Source organism: Phoca vitulina, unplaced genomic scaffold (assembly GCF_004348235.1).
Source record: "Phoca vitulina isolate PV1807 unplaced genomic scaffold, GSC_HSeal_1.0 scaffold6, whole genome shotgun sequence".
NCBI classification, from domain to species: Eukaryota; Metazoa; Chordata; class Mammalia; order Carnivora; family Phocidae; genus Phoca; species Phoca vitulina.
The window spans coordinates 61,347,785-61,365,647 of record NW_022589709.1 but is presented as its reverse complement, the minus strand read 5'-3'; the positions used below and the strand labels follow the sequence as shown (position 1 = coordinate 61,365,647).

Here is a 17,863-nt window from a genome sequence, read left to right as displayed (position 1 = left end):
AAGACAGAGGAGGACAGCCTCCAGATGCTTTTGGAAAGGGCAGAAAAATAGGTTCTCCCCTAGAGCCTTCAGAAAAGACAGCCCTGCTGACACACCTTGACTTTAGTCCAGTGAGACTGTTCTGGATTCCTAATCTATAGAGTTGTAAAATAATAAATTTGTGGTAGTTAGGGCAGCTATAGAAAGCTAGAAATTTGGATTTTGTTTGGTAGGAATAGGGAGCCATCAGAAAGTTGCCATCAAAGCAAAACCACAATGAGGTATCACTCACACCTGTCAGAATGGCTAGAATGAAAAGACAAGAAGTAAGTGTTGGTGAGCATGTGTAGGAAAAGAAACCTTTGTGCACTCTTAGTGGGAATGTAAATTGGTGCAATCGCTGGAAAAACAGTGTGGAGGTTCCTCAAAAAATTAAAACTAGAAATAGCATATGATCCATTAGTTCCACTACTGGGTATTTACCCAAAGAAAATGCAAACATTAACTTTAATTCAGAAAGATATATGCACCCCTGTTTTTACTGCAGCATTATTTACAGTAAAGAAGATAGGGAAACAACCCAAATGTCCATCAATAGAGGAATGGATAAAGAAGATGTGGTATATGTATATAAAGCGGAATATTAACTCAGCTGCGAAAAGGAATGAGATCTTTACATTTGCAACAACATGGATGGACCTAGAGGGTATAATGCTAAGTGAAGTAAGTCAGACTGAGAAAAATGAATACCATATGATTTTACTCATCTGTGGAGTCTCAAAAACTAAACAAATGATAAACCCAAAGCAGAAACAGACCTATAACTACAGAGAGCAAACTGATGGGGGGATGGGCAAAATGGATGAAGGGGAGTGGGAGATACAGGCTTCCAGGTATGGAATGAAAGCCACGGGGGTGAAAGGTAAGCGTAGGGAAAATCCTCAGTGGTACTGAATTAGTGTTGTATGGGGACAGACCGTAGCTCCTCGTGTTGAGCACAGCATAAGATGTAGAGTTGTCAAATCACTATGTTGTACGCTTGAAACTAACATTATATGCCAGTGGCACTTCGTTGTCACCAAAGGACTGACTTGGTCAGATTTGTGCTCTAGGAAAAATTGTTGTACAGCCACATTCTACCACAAATTTACTTATTCTTCCCCTGTGACTGCATAAATGACAATGGACCATAAAGCTTCAGATATCATTTGAATATGAATTTTGTATAAATCCCAAATTCCAGAAATACTATGTCACATCCACATTTCATGGGTAGAAGGCTTTGTTTACCAATAGCTGTTACTTCTCCTTATTTCAAACTGAAGTTACCCATGTAGATTATTGAATCATAATTCCTTAGCATACTTTACATATAAATTATATAAATACTTTTTTTTTTAAGAAAATGGCCATTTTATAATGTGACTCATTCCTGTACTCTAGGCTTTCTTCTTTGTTTCCTTGTACATTTCTACAAACGTTAGAATTATTAACCATGAAGCTTCTCCATTTGTCTTTACCTTTCATCATCCCTGAGAGGCTGCCACCTGTGGTGTCCATGGCAGTGAAACTTTTTTTTTTTTTTCAAATTTTTATTTAAATGCTAGTTAGTTAACATATAGTGTAATATTGGTTTCAGGAGTAGAATTTAGTGACTCATGACTTACATATAACACCCAGTGCTCAACACAAGTGCCCTCTTTAATACCCATCCCCCATCTAGCCCACCCCGCACCCACCTCCCCTCCCGCAACCCTCAGTTTGTTTCCTAGAATTCAGCATCTCTCGTGGTTTGCCTCCCTCTCAATTTTCATCTTATTTTATTTTTCCTTCCCGTCCCCTATGTTCATCTGCTTTCTTTCTTAAATTCTACATATGAATGAAATCATATGGTATTTGTCTTTGTCTGATTGACTTATTTCACTTAGCATAATATACTCTAGCTCCATCCATATTGTTGCAAATGGCAAGATTTCATTCTTTTTGGTGGCTGAGTAATATTCCATTACACACACACACACCACATTTTCTTTATCCATTCATCAGTTGATGGACATTTGGGCTCTTTCCATAATTTGGTGTTGAAAACGGTGCTGTAAACATCAGGGTGCACATTCCCCTTTGAATCACTATGTTTGCATCATTTAGGTAAATACCTAGTAGTGCAATTACTGGGTCGTAGGGTAATTCTATTTTTTACTTCTTGAGGAACCTCCATACTGTTTTCCAGAGTGGCTGTACCGGCTTGCAGTCCCACCAACAGTGTCAGAGGGTTCCCCTTTCTCTGCATCCTTGCCAACATCTGTTATTTCCTATGTTGTTAATTTTAGCCATTCTGACAGATGTGAGTGAGGTGGTATCTCATTGTGGTTTTGATTTGTATTTCCCTGATGATGAGTGATGCTGAGCATCTTTTCATGTTTCTGTTAGCCATCTGGATGTCTTCTTTGGAGAAAGGTCTGTTCATGTCTTCTGCCCATTTCTTAACTGGATTATTTGTTTTTTGGGTGTTGAGTTTGATAAGTTCTTTATATATTTTGGATACTAGCCCTTTATCAGATATGTCATTTGCACATATCTTCTCTCATTCTGCAGGTAGCCTGTTAATTTTGTTGATTGTTTCCTTCCCTGTGCAGAAGCTTTTTATCTTGATGAAGTCCCATAGCTGTTTTTTTTTTTTTAATTGAACAGCTATAGATGCATGTTATAATGGTTGTTGGGTTTTTGTTTGTTTTGAGAGAGAGAGGGCATGTGCATGTGATGGGGGGCTGAGGGGCAGAGGGAGGGGGGGAGCGAGAATCCCAAGCAGGCTCCATGCCCAGCTCAAGCCCTAATGCAGGGCTCAGCCTCATGACTCTGAGATCATGATCTGAACCAAAATCAAGAGTCAGTCGCTCAATCAACTGAGCCACCCGGGCGCCCCTACACTATGTAGTTTAAATCATGCATGAGGTCATGTCAAGTACTCCAGGAAATTTAGGTTAAAGAGCCATAGAACAATATTTCCCTTCCCAGAAATAGTTAATGCAGGTCTTAAAATACTGCAGTTTCTTCAATGATTTTGCTGTATCAGCAGATGGTCACAATAGAAAGTTTTTGTTCCCCCATTCATTCCCATCATATTCTGTCATTTTTATAAATTATTGATGGCTTTACTTTGATGAAATGATAAGCCCAGTTTTTGAAATAGATTGAGAGCATTGACTTACTATTAAATTTTTTTGCCTTTGTAAGTTCCCTTTCAGCATTTCCTATTTATAGCACTTTTTAACCTTTCATCTGATTAGCTTAAGCTTATAAAGCATTTTATCAAAAAACTTGAGATTCTCTTTTTTTTTTTTTTTAAGATTTTATTTATTTGACAGAGAGAGATAGCGAGAGCAGGAACACAAGCAGGGGGAGTGGGAGAGGGAGAAGCAGGCTTCCTGCCGGGCAGGGAGCCCGAAGTGGGACTCGATCCCGGGACCCTGGGATCATGGGATCATGACCTGAGGTGAAGGCAGACGCTTAACGACTGAGCCACCCAGGCGCCCCAAAACTTGAGATTCTCTTAAGATGTGCTCAATGATCTCACTTCTTGGAACCATAGAGGCAGCTGGAGAAGTAAGATGTAAGGGAGCAGGTGTTTCCTATAATAGGGTGGCTTTCACTTGTGATGTTGATTTCTCAATCCCTTTCATAACAGTATTGGCAGAAATAAGTGATATTCAGAAAACTCAATCCAAAGATGACATTTAAATTGTAAATAGAAATCTCATCTTTTTCCTGTTTCTCTTTATCCTCTTTCCATTTTCTCTATCACCTGGAAACTACATATAACTGGATCAATGTATTAAGGCACATGTTTGGTTTTATAGTATATTCTCTCACAGAATGGACCAACATGAATATTGATATTTCTGGAAAAGAAGTAGTAAGAACACAGGCACTACTGAGAAGTAATACATTTAGATCAGTCTGGTAGGCTTTTGTTGCCTAATTTAGGAACACTGGTTGCACACCCCTAAATACTCGGTTACACTTTGTTATGTAGTCATTTTATTTTGATAACAACATGAATGGAAGAAGGATATCTTTTAATTATTTATTAGTTTAGTGATGGCATTAGAATTTTTTTACTATTAGAGATACTCCATGAAGATCGTCTTTGATTTACTGCTGTAATGTATAGGATTCTAAAAATGCACCTATGATCATAATATTTTTTTAAAGATTTTATTTATTTATTTGACAGCACAAGCAGGGGGAGTGGCAGAGGGAGGGGGAGCAGCAGAGGGAGAGGGAGAAGCAGGCTCCCCGATGAGCAGGGAGCCAGACATGGGGCTCTATCCCAGGGTATCATGACCTGAGCTGAAGACAGACTTTTAACCGACTGAGCCACCCAGGGGCCCCTGATCACAACATTTTTAATGGTCCAAAATTTATTGTATTCTCCTTAAACATTACCATTTTGTGATATCTCCTCATCCCTATGCCCTTCTGAGTAAACTGATGCTAATAATAGCCTGTGATGGTCTTGGGATCTTACATGTTTAGTTGAACCTAAGATGGTCTCCTACAGGGTATGTGGTGACAGAACTGAACAATATAATCAGGCACTTAATTTAGTGCCTATAAATAAAAATTCTATCCTATCAATAGAATAAACATTTTTCAGATGTTCACGAAATGTGTATAAAAACTGAGCGTATTTTAGGCTTACAAAGGAGACCAAATTTCTCAGAGTAGAAATAGTACAGATCATATTTTTTTGACTACAGTGAAGTGAAACCAGAAATTAAAGGTTGAGAAAAAATACTGGTCACATAAAGTTTTTCAAACAGTATTTTAAAGAGGAAGCTTGCAGTTTTGAACAGGTGATATACCACAGTGAGATTATTACACTTAAAATATGTGGATACAACTAAATTATTCATAGTCTTAAGTAATTTTATTAACAAGAAAGAATGAAAATAAATTAACTCAACTCATTTCAGGGGCGCCTGGGTGGCTCAGTTGGTTAAGTGTCCTGGGATCAAGCCCGGAGGTGAGTCGGGCTCCCTGCTCAGCAGAGAGTGTGCTTCTCCCTCTTCCCCTGCTTGTGCTCTCTCACTCTCTCTCAAATAAATAAATAAAATCTTAAAAAAACAAACAGCTCATTTCAAGATGTGAGTAAAAGAAAGCCTTAAAGAAACCCAGAACCCAGTATGGGGATTCTGCCAGATGCTAAATATGTTCAGTCCAGTTACACATTCTGGAACTGGGAAATTACCAGAGGATGGGCAACCCACAGGGCCTGCTGGAAAATGGACCTGAGCAAAACTCCATTGCTCACGTGACCTTCCTAAGCCCTACTTTGGTGGGCCACATTAAGGGGGGTGTGGCGCGGTTGAGCATAAATATAAAATACTAGGTATAGGGACACCTCTAACTTCAGGGATTATACATGCAAGTCCTGGCTGGTCAATGGAAAATCTTGTCAGAATAGACAATTTTTTCATAAAATATAATTACCAAAAAATGAAAAAATAAAAAACAACTTAGGATCAGGTAGAGATAGACTTATAACCATGGAAGAAATGTTTTAGGTTGTCTCCCCATTTTTCTAAAAAACAAACTAAAAAAACCCTCCCTTAGTGATGTTTTTTATTTGTTCATTTCATAAGTGGTTTTACTGGAATGTACTATTAATTTAAAAAGAAATGTAGTTTAATGCATTTAATTTTACTAGTGGTATCCTTTTAGCAGCAGCTTGTCTTCCCTCTCTCTCTCCCTTTTGTCCTTTCTCTCCCCATTTTTCTTTCATTCCTTTTTTATTATTCCTTTTTGAACTATCAAATTTTAAGGAAAAGATTGAACATAGAAAACTGTGGCACCTGTCAGGAAAAGAATAAAACAAAAAAGACAATAGTAATTTTTTTAGATGCAAAACAGTAAGTGACTATTAGCAAATTTAATCCAACATTAAATTTGGCATTTATTCCTGGCAAAATTTGTTAATGAAATAGGAATAGAAGAATATGACTTTAATGTGATTTTTGAAATAGCTATTTGAATCTAAACATAAACATACCACTGTTGAGAATGATCTAAATGCCAGAGAATGTCATCTTCTAAAACAGACCCCTGGAATCTCAATATATTTTTTTCACTCAGGAAAAAACAAAAAAAGGAGAGAATTATGAGTGGCTATGTAATTCACAGAGTCATTCAGGGATGATCTAGATGTATTGAGGATGCTGCCATCTTGGCTTCTGTCTAGTTGGAAGATAGGGAGAAAAAGAATGAGTAGGAGTGGTTTAAGAGTCAGGCTGGGTTATGACATATCTTTTTTGCTCACATTCCATTGCCTGGGAGATGTGATCTATCTATGTACCTAGGAAGAAGAGTAAAAAATTTCGGTGATAGTCTGTCACGTAGAATTTTTAGCCATTGTGATGAGAAGAGAGTAAGAGTGCATTTGAGTGAGTGTGGGTAAGTGTGGGTATAAGTATTGGCAAAGAGATAAGTCATTAGTTATTTAAATGAATGTTTAAGTCAGAAAAGTCCAGGAAAATCAACAAATCAAGTGAAGAGAGTTTAACAAGGTAACGAATTAAGTGATAAACATGCCAGTGTGTATTGCTGATACTTACTAGCAATAACCAGTTAGGAAAAGCAGGCAAAATAAAGGTCCCTTACAGATTTGTATTTTACTTACCTTGTGATCTGGGGAATCCTTTGGAATTCTAGAGTCAAAAACTACAATCAAAAAGGCATCAGACTTTTGGTTGGTGAAGGAGTCAAACAATTAAAAAAAAAAAAAAAAGGGATATTGCCACTTCCTAGTTTGCCTACAGTAAAGCAAAAGGACCTCATAAATGTCTCTTTGAAACCGAAGGAGAAAGGAAGCCCTGAAGAGTTTGTAGAATATGGGGTTGTATATGGGAATTAAGTTTATAGGGCTTAGAATTACTAGTTTAAGAGTTTTTATTTTGAAGTGTCATATGTTTTATTGACTCTATTACCTATACTTATTTTAATGAATATGAAGATATCTATAGAGATTTTCTTGGGTTTACTTGAAATTTCAGTCCTCAAAACTGTTTTTTTCAAAATTTTCTATAGCACTCTTTCTCTTAAATTATACATCAGATTCTTCTGAGCTTTTAAAAATTCTAGTGCCTGAAACCAGTTACACCAGAATCTCTAGAAGTGAGACTTAGCCATCAGCAATTCTTAATGTTCCTCAAATGATGCCCAGTGTGCTGCTCAGGGTGAAAACCACTCTGCGGAAATGTTTGGTTACATGCTGTGGGTTTCCTCTCCTCCTCAGGATTCCTTATTGTGAGTTTTAAATGAAATAATGTGTGTAAAAGGCCTAACCTGTGCTTAGCACACGCCTTGCTTGTGGTTAGAGTTTAGTAAATGCAGATATAATATTGTGATTGCTATTTAATCACTCTGATGAAGAACATACGATACTGAAATAAATGTGAAGAAATAAGCAGATGTTCTGTTGCTCAGATCTGGGCTTGAAATACTTACTTTGGCTCATTGATTAAATTGTGCATTTTTCTCAAGCTTACTTTATAAAGATTTGAATGAAGCACCTAGAAAGGCATAACCAGAATAAGACTGAAAGTAGAGTAAAAATACCCAAGTAGTCACGGTCTGGGACTGATGGAGAGAAAAACAGTTTTATCAGAAAACCTGGGTTATAAGCTAATTCCTAAATTATAATTTGCATTTTTGTCACTGAGACATATATGCACTGTCATTTTTATCTCATGAAGCCTGGGTCCCAGTCATTCTAGACCTAGCTCCTTTACTCACAAGTTCATCAGATGGAAACTGTGGTCTAAATTCCTCAGTGGACAGCTACAACAGTGATGATAAAAATCTTGCTGGCTACCTTGGAATTTGAGTTCCACACTGGGTTTAATTAGTGACTGAATTTGCATTGCCGGGCCCTATTGATGAGATGGGTTCAGGTTGGCATCTACAGGACTCAAACTCTTGTTAAGCCACTGAGTTAGGAGAGTTCACATCCAACAGATTTTAGAAATTTGGATGTAGATATATTTCAGAAATTCACAGTTCCCTATAGTGAAACAATGAGGGATCAAAAAAGGGAATTTTAAACCAAAGATCAAACTGAGGAAGTTTTGAAGACTACATGGTTAAATGCATTGTTGTGGGCAAATTTTCCTTTAAGATTTTTGGTCTGTTGCATAGCTAGTGTGGTTATGCACAGTCTGCCAGGTTTCATGGAAAGTATATCACTATTCTTACACAAATCTTTTGCATTTTTAAAGGTAGGAAACTTTTTCTGTCTAGCAAAATTCCAACAAAAATAACTTTATAGAAAATAATTTCTGAAAAATTATGGGTATATGGAGGCTTATAAAGTGAACAGTGATATGATATGCCACATAACCTAAGAAAAATAAAGGATTCAGCTGTGTGAATTCCTGCTGGGTGAAACTGCTGATTTAATGCAGTGAAATATTTTTTAGTTTTAAGGACTCAAAATCTCAAAAGAACAAGAAATGTATATCCTGGTAAGTGGCACCACAGGAGCTAAAATCTTACACCAACTTGAAGACTAACCTCATGGGTCAAGGCAAATGTCAGAAGGCTATAATTACCAACAGAGGTAAACAGTTCAACCAGAACCATTCTGTCTTAAAGTAATAATTTCACAGTCAAGGAGTACCAAACTACTTGCTTATTGAAATCCAGTGTATGGACTTTTGAAGTGAGTTAGGCTGTTAGCACTTAATTTATTTGGCATTGCCCTGGAGTCAGGATTGCTGGGTAATTATCTTCTAACAACAGAAACCTATTAGAAGGTTTCTAATTTTATCTTAACCATTTTAATGGAAATATTTCTTAAATGATCATGTACTTTCTTGGAGGATGAGAGTGGGGGTTAGGCATATGGAAGTGATAAAAACAGAACAAAACCAGAAATTTGGAAGTCTGTATTCTGGTTCTCTTGATGTCATTAACTTGAGAAAAATCAACCTTGGCTGTCACTCAAAGCCTAGAGACCTCATTTTTTTCTCATTTCAAAAATGAGCTTGCCAGCCTTGCCGCTTAGATGTCGTCTAATTGAACATTTGTGTAAGTTAATTGAGGTGTCTAGGGCAGGTTGTACCTGCACCACACTTACGAAATTTGTTTATTGTAGTCGCCCTTGCCAGTTTCCCTTTGTTGACGGATCTGTGAAATCTCACCAAGGCCAACGGCATGAAGCTTTTCCCCTGTTTTTTGCTAGGAGCCTTACGTTTAAGTCTTACTCATTTTGAGTTGGTTTTTGTGTGTGGTGAAAGATAAGGATTTCTTTCTTCTTCATTTGGCTATCCAGTTTTCTCAGCACCATTAGTTGAAGAGACTATCCTTTCGTCATTGTCTACTTTTGGTGCCCTTGTTGAAGGTCACTTGACTATATATGTGTGGCATTACTTCTAATCTTTGTTTTTTGGTAATTGTTCTGTATATTCTACATAGTACCTGAAATCCTAGTCAGAGCAATTAGGCAAGAAAAAGAAATGAAAGCATGCAAATTGCAAAGGTAGAAATAAAATTGTCCCTTTTTGCAGATGACATGATCTCATATATAGAAAACACTGAAGACCTATTTTTAAAAACTCCTGGAGCTAATAAACAAATTCAGTAAAGTTGCAGGATACAAAGTCAATACACAAAAAATCAGTTGTATTTTACGTACTAAGTGAACAATCCGAAAAGGACATTAAGAAAACAAATCCCACTTATGACAGCATCAAAAAGAATAAAAGACTTCAGCATAAATTTAAGGAAGTGAAAGACTTGTACACTGAAAACTACAAAATACTGATGAGAGAAATTAAGACACAAGCAAGTAGATACTTTTATTCATGGGTTGGAAGACTTAATATTAAGATGTCCATACTACCCAAGGCAATCTTCAGATTCAGTGTAATCCCCGTCAAAATTCCAATGGCATTTCTTACAGATACAGAAAACACAGTTCTAAAATTCATAGGAACCACGAAAGACCTTGAGTAGCCAAAATAGTCTTGAAAAAGAACAGAGCTTGGGAAGCATCACACTTTGTGATTTCAGAATTGATCACAAAGGCGCAGTAATTAAAACAGTTTGGTACTGGCATAGAGAGAGATGCCCTTTTTATTTTGGAACAGTTCTAGGTTTACGGGAAAGTAGCAGATGTAGTACAGAGCCCTCCTCATGTGCCGCTCAGCCAGTTTTCTCTAATGTCAGCATCTTATGTTACCCGGGCACGTTTGTCAAAGTTGAGAAACCAACACTGGTGTATTATGTTAACTAACCCGCAGGCTTTATTTAGATATCACCAGTTTTTCACTAATGGCCTTAGTTGCAGGATGCAATCCCCAGTACCACACATCACATCTAGTCTGGGTCCGTTTTGAATAGTTGGCTGTCTCTTCCCATTATTCCCAGTATTTCTGTGTTGTCAGCGGAGCCTCAATACTGTTGCCTTTGTTTTTTCTGTAGAAGGTTTTTATCTCTTCACATTTGTACATCTGAGCAAACCTGCACCTGAGCGAAGATAATCACACTTGTTGGAAATATGTGGAAAAGAAGAATAAACAGTTTCTGATTTTATAAGATTCTTTGGTGATTAACTTGTTTCAATTTGGGCCTGTAGGTACCAAACTGTTTTGGTCATTTACCTTCAGGAAATTAATGCCATGGCTCCCAGTGTATTCTTGGTGTTTGAGGTTAGCAGATCACTGAGCACTCTGGTTTGTGATGTGTTGCTGTCCGTGTCCCCCCACTCATAACATCTTGCAAAACTATAGCATCATGACCAGAATATGAGTCAAGATACAGAACATTTCCATCACCCAAAGACCCCTCTGTTGCCCTTTTATAAGTAAACCCATTTCCCTCCTGCCCCTGACACCTTCTTTTGGTGATGAGTGATTTTTTTTTTTTTTTATTAAAACCTGGATATTTTTTGGTATTTCTGGATTCTGAATCTTATTAAACCTTCTGTTTTAGCCGCCTTCTTTTGACACCACTCTGATAGAAGTGCCTGTTGCACTTGGTCACCGCCAGGAGGGTGCAGAAGGCAGGGTTCCCCACTAGGCCTCCACTCATACCTCCCTGGGATTGGAAGGGGGTTCAGGCTGCCCAAGCATCTCCACAGACTCTATTGGGGGATGGGTGGGTCAGATCCTTTTTAACAGCCTGGCATGAGTGGGATGGAACCACAGTTTAGTCTTGGTGTTTGGCTGAATGAAATAGACCAATTAGTGTCTGAAAGTTTTCTGTCTTGCTATGCAGTCCCTTACTGGCTCTTTGGATAGAGAGCAGACTTTTTGTTGGAGCTTTTTTCATCTGTGCTTGTTAGCATGTCCGGGTTGTGGGCGTCTTTAGCCCCAAATTCGTGATCTATGAGGCGAGAAGAAGGCCAGGACGCTCAGTGAGGACGCTCAGTGCTGGGACTTGCCTTCAGGGCTGGGGCCCTATCCACTCTGCCTTTCTTCTCTTCACCTTTTTGTTTCCTATGTTTTATATATGTAATGTCCAGGGGTTTTAGTTGTACTTGGCTGGAAGAATTAGAAAAATACTTTATTCTGTTATTTTGGAATTAGAAGTCTACTTCATATCTACTTTTGCAGTATAGTTTTCTCAACAGCAGAGTTATCTTCCTAATTATATTTTGCTTATTACATTATAAAACTAATTATTTTCTCAGGAATGTACCACCCGGTGAACATGTAAATGTTCTGTATTTTTTCACATTAAATCAGGTAATTGAGTTTATTACGTAATGTGAGCATTATTTATATAAAAATAATAGTTTTGAAAATGCTGTTAGCAACTTCAGTGTCTTTTAATTCTAGTAACGGCACTGCAACATTCAGAGAAATGATACCTGGATTTTTAGTGGATGTGCAGCAGGGATTTTTCTCCAGAAAATCATTTAGTTAATCTATTTCATAGATTTCTTCAAAAGAAAGTATTAATAGCTATGATTAATAAATTTCTGCCACAAGCCAAAAGAGACATGTATTTGCTAACGTGGTATTTTTAGCTAAGAAAAACTTGTTGTTTTTTTAAAGATTTTTTTAAGATGTCCATTTGGAGATTCTGTATGTATTTTTTCGTCCTTCTCCCTTCCACAGCTTTCCTTCCATAAGAGACTAATGCTTTTAATCTTTGTATGACTGATGAAGATACCTAAAAAAAATATTATACCAATATAGTGGTATGCCATATCTGGTGGATACTAATATTATAATACTTTTCCTTTTTATTAATCTGTTGAAAATTAAAGGGTGGAGATTTGATAAATTAACTGTTTGCAGTTGTTTATAGCAAATTGAAACAGCGTTTAAACCACTCTGCTAAGCTCATTTCAGTAGTTGGAGTCCCTTGTTTGAACATCAATTTCAAGCTCAGTTCTGTTTTCTCATATTGTAGCAGATGGTTTTAGTTACAGATAATTCATGATATTTCAACGAAGTGCACATCCCCTTTAGCAAGAGATCTATTTCATTTTAATTAAAATAATACTAAACATTACTGCGTTTTGCTTAAGAGAGCAAATATATGGAAAAGTTTATCCTCAGTTTTTGTGCATTTTGTACAGTGATATCTTCAGTCTTGTGAAGGCAGGGCTTTGTGTTTGCAGTTCTTCTTAGTGTTCTCTCTCCTGTCCACCTTCAGTGAGGATTGAATTCATCCTTGCCTTGGATTTATCATATAACTCTGGATTGGTCACCTAAGGGGTTTAATTTCAAATTCATGCCATCTTTGTCTCTGCCTCTTGGTTATATTTTCCATTTATGGGCATTATTTTAAAATTTCTTTACATTGCTCAAACAGCAGATATGATCCAGCTACTTCATCTACCTAAAATTAAATTGAAAATCAGTAAGAAAAAAGAATTTCTGTGCAGCCATATTGGGCACACAAGCTCATGTTCTTTACTTAAGCCTTGCAGATGTCCACCTTTATTGATGATGAGAGAAGTGTACGGCTTCAAGTAGGGTGTGTTATTTTTCACTTCTTAAATTATAAAGAATTTAGGGGGTGCCTGGGTGGCTCAGTCGTTAAGCGTCTGCCTTCGGCTCAGGTCATGATCCCAGGGTCCTGGGATCAAGCCCCATGTCGGGCTCCCTGCTCAGCGGGGGGCCTGCTTCTCCCTCTCCCACTCCCCCTGCTTGTGTTCCCTCTCTTGCTCTCTCTCTCTGTCAAATAAATAAATAAAATCTTAAAATTATAAAGAATTTAAATAATGGTAATACCAGTGTTAAAAACAATGTCACCATTTGAAAACTCTCATACCTTTTAAATTTGTACTAACCATAGGAAAAACAACTTGATAATATGTATCCGGAATCATAAAATTGTCTGTGTCTTTTAGTAAATTCTTCTAAAGTAGAGCTAGGTGTAAGGAAATAATCTGAAATGTAGAGAACAGCACTTGCGAGGGATTATTTGGCAATATTAGAATTGTATTTATACCACAATTATTTCAACATGCCTATAACAAAAAATTATGACATGAATAGATACAGAATTCTTAAAATGTGTTGGAATGGAGTTTTTGTGTGATAGTATAAATTTAAAGAGCAGCACTAATTGTGTATCTATATGTGGCGCACGCGCAGAGAAGACAAAGGAGGCCACAGTGTTTTCTGTTTTGATTGTTATCATTAGGAAATGGAATGGTGGGTTCCTTTTTGTTTTATTTCTTTGGATTTCCAAATATCCCAGGGGGAGAAGAGGAGTACGTGTTTTTGTTTTTTTTTTTTTAAATCTGTTTTTCTTGATTCTTTTTCTTTCTCTTTTTCCCTTAACCGGAAGCATACATGTGAATGTCAGTAGCTTGGCAGCGCAGGAGAGGGCAGTGTTTCCTCTTGTCCGTCCTGAGGGCCTCCCTGAGCTGCCCCAGGAGCACCTGATCTGCCTAGGAGGAACCCAGACAGTTGTGTTTAAATGCTCTGCGGCGTGTTCTTTCTCCCAGGTTCTGATTCTTTACGTGGATGAACCCTGAGCTGTTGAGAAATTGGGCTCATCGGACAACTTAGGCTCAGAGGCCCTAGGGAACTGAGCATGGACAGACTGAATGAAATCTCTGGCAAACTTTTCCACAGTGGGACTATTTGAGAATCCCTTGTAAGAAGGGAGGCAGAAGCAGTTGTGTTGCTGCAGAGGAGATGACAAAGCCTTGTAGTCACAGGGAAGAGGGATGTGTTTTGCCTCTTTAACACAGTGTGGCTCCTCTCTGTCCCACAGCTGGCCCTGAAGGACCCGGTGCACACGGTGTCGCTGCAGCAGTTTATCTACGAGAAGCTTAAGGCACAGCAGGAGCTCCTGGGAGAGCAAGGCTTCCAGTCCCTCATGGAGACGGTGGACACAGAGATCGTCACCCAGCTACAAGAGTTTTTGCAGGGCTTCTGAGAGCACATGACCTGTGGCTGCCTCCCCTTGCGGAGACAAGCCAAGGAACCCGGCCTGCCGTCTGTGTGTGAGAGCCTGCTGAGGCGATGAAGAAATCCCTCGTGTATTACAAAGACGTGAAGACCATGCATTTTTACTACAAAATTGAGTGAATACATCCCACACAACTAAAATCACAAACCTATTCCTCAAAAGAATTTAATTTTATATTTCAGAGGGGCCCTGTGTTTACTAGATATAGATTTGATGACACTAGCTGCTTAGTTTTCTGTTAAGAGAGAGGAAACCGTGTGATTACCTTTTAATCATGTGCTCTTAACACTTGAGAAGATGAAGGTTAATGTCTGCGATGTCTTTCTGCAACCAGAATTAATATTAATTTGGCTGCTTTATCCCTTTTTTAAGCTAATGAAACTGCAAGTTTGAAAGATGACAAAGCTGTTCAGATGATGCGATTGAAGAAATGTGTGCACCAGGCAAAAATATATAAATAGTGACAAATATATATTACTGAGGTTATCTTGCAAGGGAGTTGCTTTCATCTGACCTAGAAAATATGTTTTATCAAATGCTTTTATTTTCATTTTACTAATTTGATACAAAAAATTAGTAAAGGGATTTTTTTCTCGTTTTATTTTCAGTAATACATTTAGTCTTTAAATGCGTATCGTAAGGCCCGCGGAAGGGAACCTGTGGTACTGCGGCTTCGGGTGGGAGACCTCTGGTCGTGATTTGGCCCCAGCTCCTTTATTACTCTTGAAGGCCAGGAGCGCTGTGAGCCCCGAGAAGCCCCGGGCAGCCCGCAGACCCCCCTGTGCTATGACGTGGCTGTGACAGGCTGCTCCGCACTTACCCATCCCAGGCTCCTCACCGCAGGGGTGCATCGGGCCCGCAGTATTATGGGTGCACCTCGGAGGACCCAGCAGCAGTCCCCAGGGTACCAACACTCATGTGACAAGTCTTCCTTCCTTATTCCTCCAACACGCAGTACCAAAAAAGGGGAAAAAGGAGAAAATAAAGCCTTACTTTGTTTTACTTGCCATTTATTATAAGGAACCTTTAAAGCATTTTTAAGGAAATACTCAAAAGCAGGGTTGGAAAATGATCTTTCTATAGAGAGTTGGGTACAGTATGTGACTGCAGGAAACCCACTGCCCCTTTGTAAGCTCTGGAACCCAAAATGTATGGAAATACTTGGTGTTTTCAGCAAGAGAAAGAAAATATGGTCCAAATTAAATTTTCCAAAGATACCTTTGACTTGTCTGATTATTTTTCCCACTCCATTAAAAATGAGTTTGTAAAAATTGCCCCATGGTTGAAAGGGATGTTTTCTTTCCTACTCTGGGTGTTGGCTCTGCCCTGGTAGGTGATGCTGTATGTACTAAGTCCTCGTTATTCTTCTTTCAGCTCCTCTTTTCATTTAAAGACTTAAAAGTTTCTCTAATGTGATATTTCTTTATCATTTTTATTCAGTCCTCAAGACTGATCTAAGAAGAAGAATTTCTTTTTGTTGATGTAATTATTTTCATTTAGGGCGCTATTCCCAGCGTTACCAGAAATTCTCAAATGTGCTCCAGTTTTTCAGTTATAGTAAAATAACTCCTCTTTCCAGTTCCCGACAGATTTCATTATAGTGTTATAGCAAATATTACTGAAATAGCTATGTTGCAGAAACAGTAAAAAACTTACCTCAGGGAAAGAGTTTGGTTCATTTTTTTATACTGAAATGTTTAAAATAAGCTTTAAGTAGGAACATTAAGTAACATGACTTAAGTAAGGGACATTAAGTAGGAAGTGTTTAACACAGCTCAGAAAAAAATCATGTATCTTGAAATTTTAAGTGCTCAATTAGACATAAAATACAAATTTTGATTTATGGAATTATTAAAGCAGCCTTACAGCAAACATTATTAAGTTTTGGACAAACGAGTTAACTCAGCCAGGCCTCTGGTTGAACTGTGGCTCCCGATACAAGGTAATGATCATTTCTATTCCATAAATATAGCTTCTTTTCTCTTTATCTTATGTTTCAGAGACTTCTCCATTCCTCTAACAAAGGCCCATGTGGCCAAAAAAACCATTTTAAAGTTTTTATTACAAGTGGTCCCTTGTCCATCTGTCTCCCACCAGTCATTTTAGAGAAACCACATCATTGCATGTTAAACACCCATGTTTATTGTTTCCCTTGAGAATCTTCACCTTAGATCTTTATTTTACCTACTCCTCTCTTCAACTTGTAATTGTTCAAGTTCCTGTTTTGTGCCATGGTGCTATGCTAAATTCTGGGATTAGAACAGGGTACTTACACCTTACGAAATTTTATAATTCAGTGGGAACACATACTTGCCAACACGCTATTAAAAAATAGTGGTTCTAATGGAAATGTATGTTCTGGAGCAACAGGAATGTGGGGGAACGAGACCATATACAAGAGAGAATGTATAATTTGGCATGTATTTAAAAACTACCCTGAGACAGCATAGTTTGGCAAAGTGACGTAGAAGTCAGTGGCGTTATGCTGGAACTGGGACGCTCTGATTTCAGACTCAGCTACTTGAAATTACTCTGACATATGGTATCGTCAGTGAGGTTCTGGAAATGTTAGAGCTCAACAGCCTCACAACTATACCTCGTTCCACGAATTAAAACATAAAGCTCACCTATTAAGGGTAGTGGTCTTCTGCTCTACTTCTACAAACCTTATAAATCCCACACGAATAGAAACTTAAAAGTTGTTGGAGAAGTGATAAAAGGAAGACAAGAGATACATGTCATGGAAAAAAAAACTCTTCCCTCAACTTACAAAAACATTTTAGTCTATAGAAGCATTGAGAGAATAGTATAACGACCAACAGCCCTTTATCTGGATTCACAAAATGGTTTAATTTTAACACGTTCTCCATACATATGTACACACACACAAATATATATATACTTTTGCTGAATCATATGAAAGTAAGTTATAGACACTCCACCCCCACATAGTCCAGCATACCTCTAAGAATGGCATTTCTCTATATATCTACTAATAACGTTAGAAGGTTCACGCAATAATATAAACAGTTCATACTCCAATTTTCCCCAATACCCCAAAGATGTCTTTTATATGCTGCCCATTAGTTTTATGATCCAGAATCCATTGAATGTGTATTCATTGCATTTGGCTGTTCAGTTTTTAAATCTAGAATAGTCCTTTTTACATGTCATTGGCTTTTTTGAAGAATCCCAAACAGTCGTCTAGTAGAATGTCATTTACGGCCCAGAGTCCTGATTATTTGCTCATAATTCGGTGTGGTTAACATTGGTTGGCAATGAGACTGCGTTGGTAATGTGGTACACCTGCCTGGCATCACGTCCGGAGGCCCGCGATGTCTGCTTGTCTCTGGTCATACTGTAATGGTTAAGGTGGTGACAGCCAGGCCTCTCCTTTATGAGGATAAGTTTTCAAAGAGAACCTTAACAGTCCCAGAAATTTCCA

General features: G+C 38.0%; 1 protein-coding gene across 2 annotated transcripts in view; it reads left to right on the top strand.

Moving 5' to 3' along the window:
* IPO11 (importin 11) overlaps window positions 1–15,635 on the top strand; it is a 209,479-nt gene extending 193,844 nt beyond the window's left edge. For both annotated transcript variants that reach the window (XM_032404353.1, XM_032404355.1), the window contains one exon: window positions 14,221–15,635. In XM_032404353.1, coding sequence (XP_032260244.1) covers window positions 14,221–14,385 — 165 coding nt within the window. In that variant the 3' untranslated portion in view covers window positions 14,386–15,635. The remainder of the gene's footprint in view (window positions 1–14,220) is intronic.
* Window positions 15,636–17,863: the final 2,228 nt, after the last annotated feature.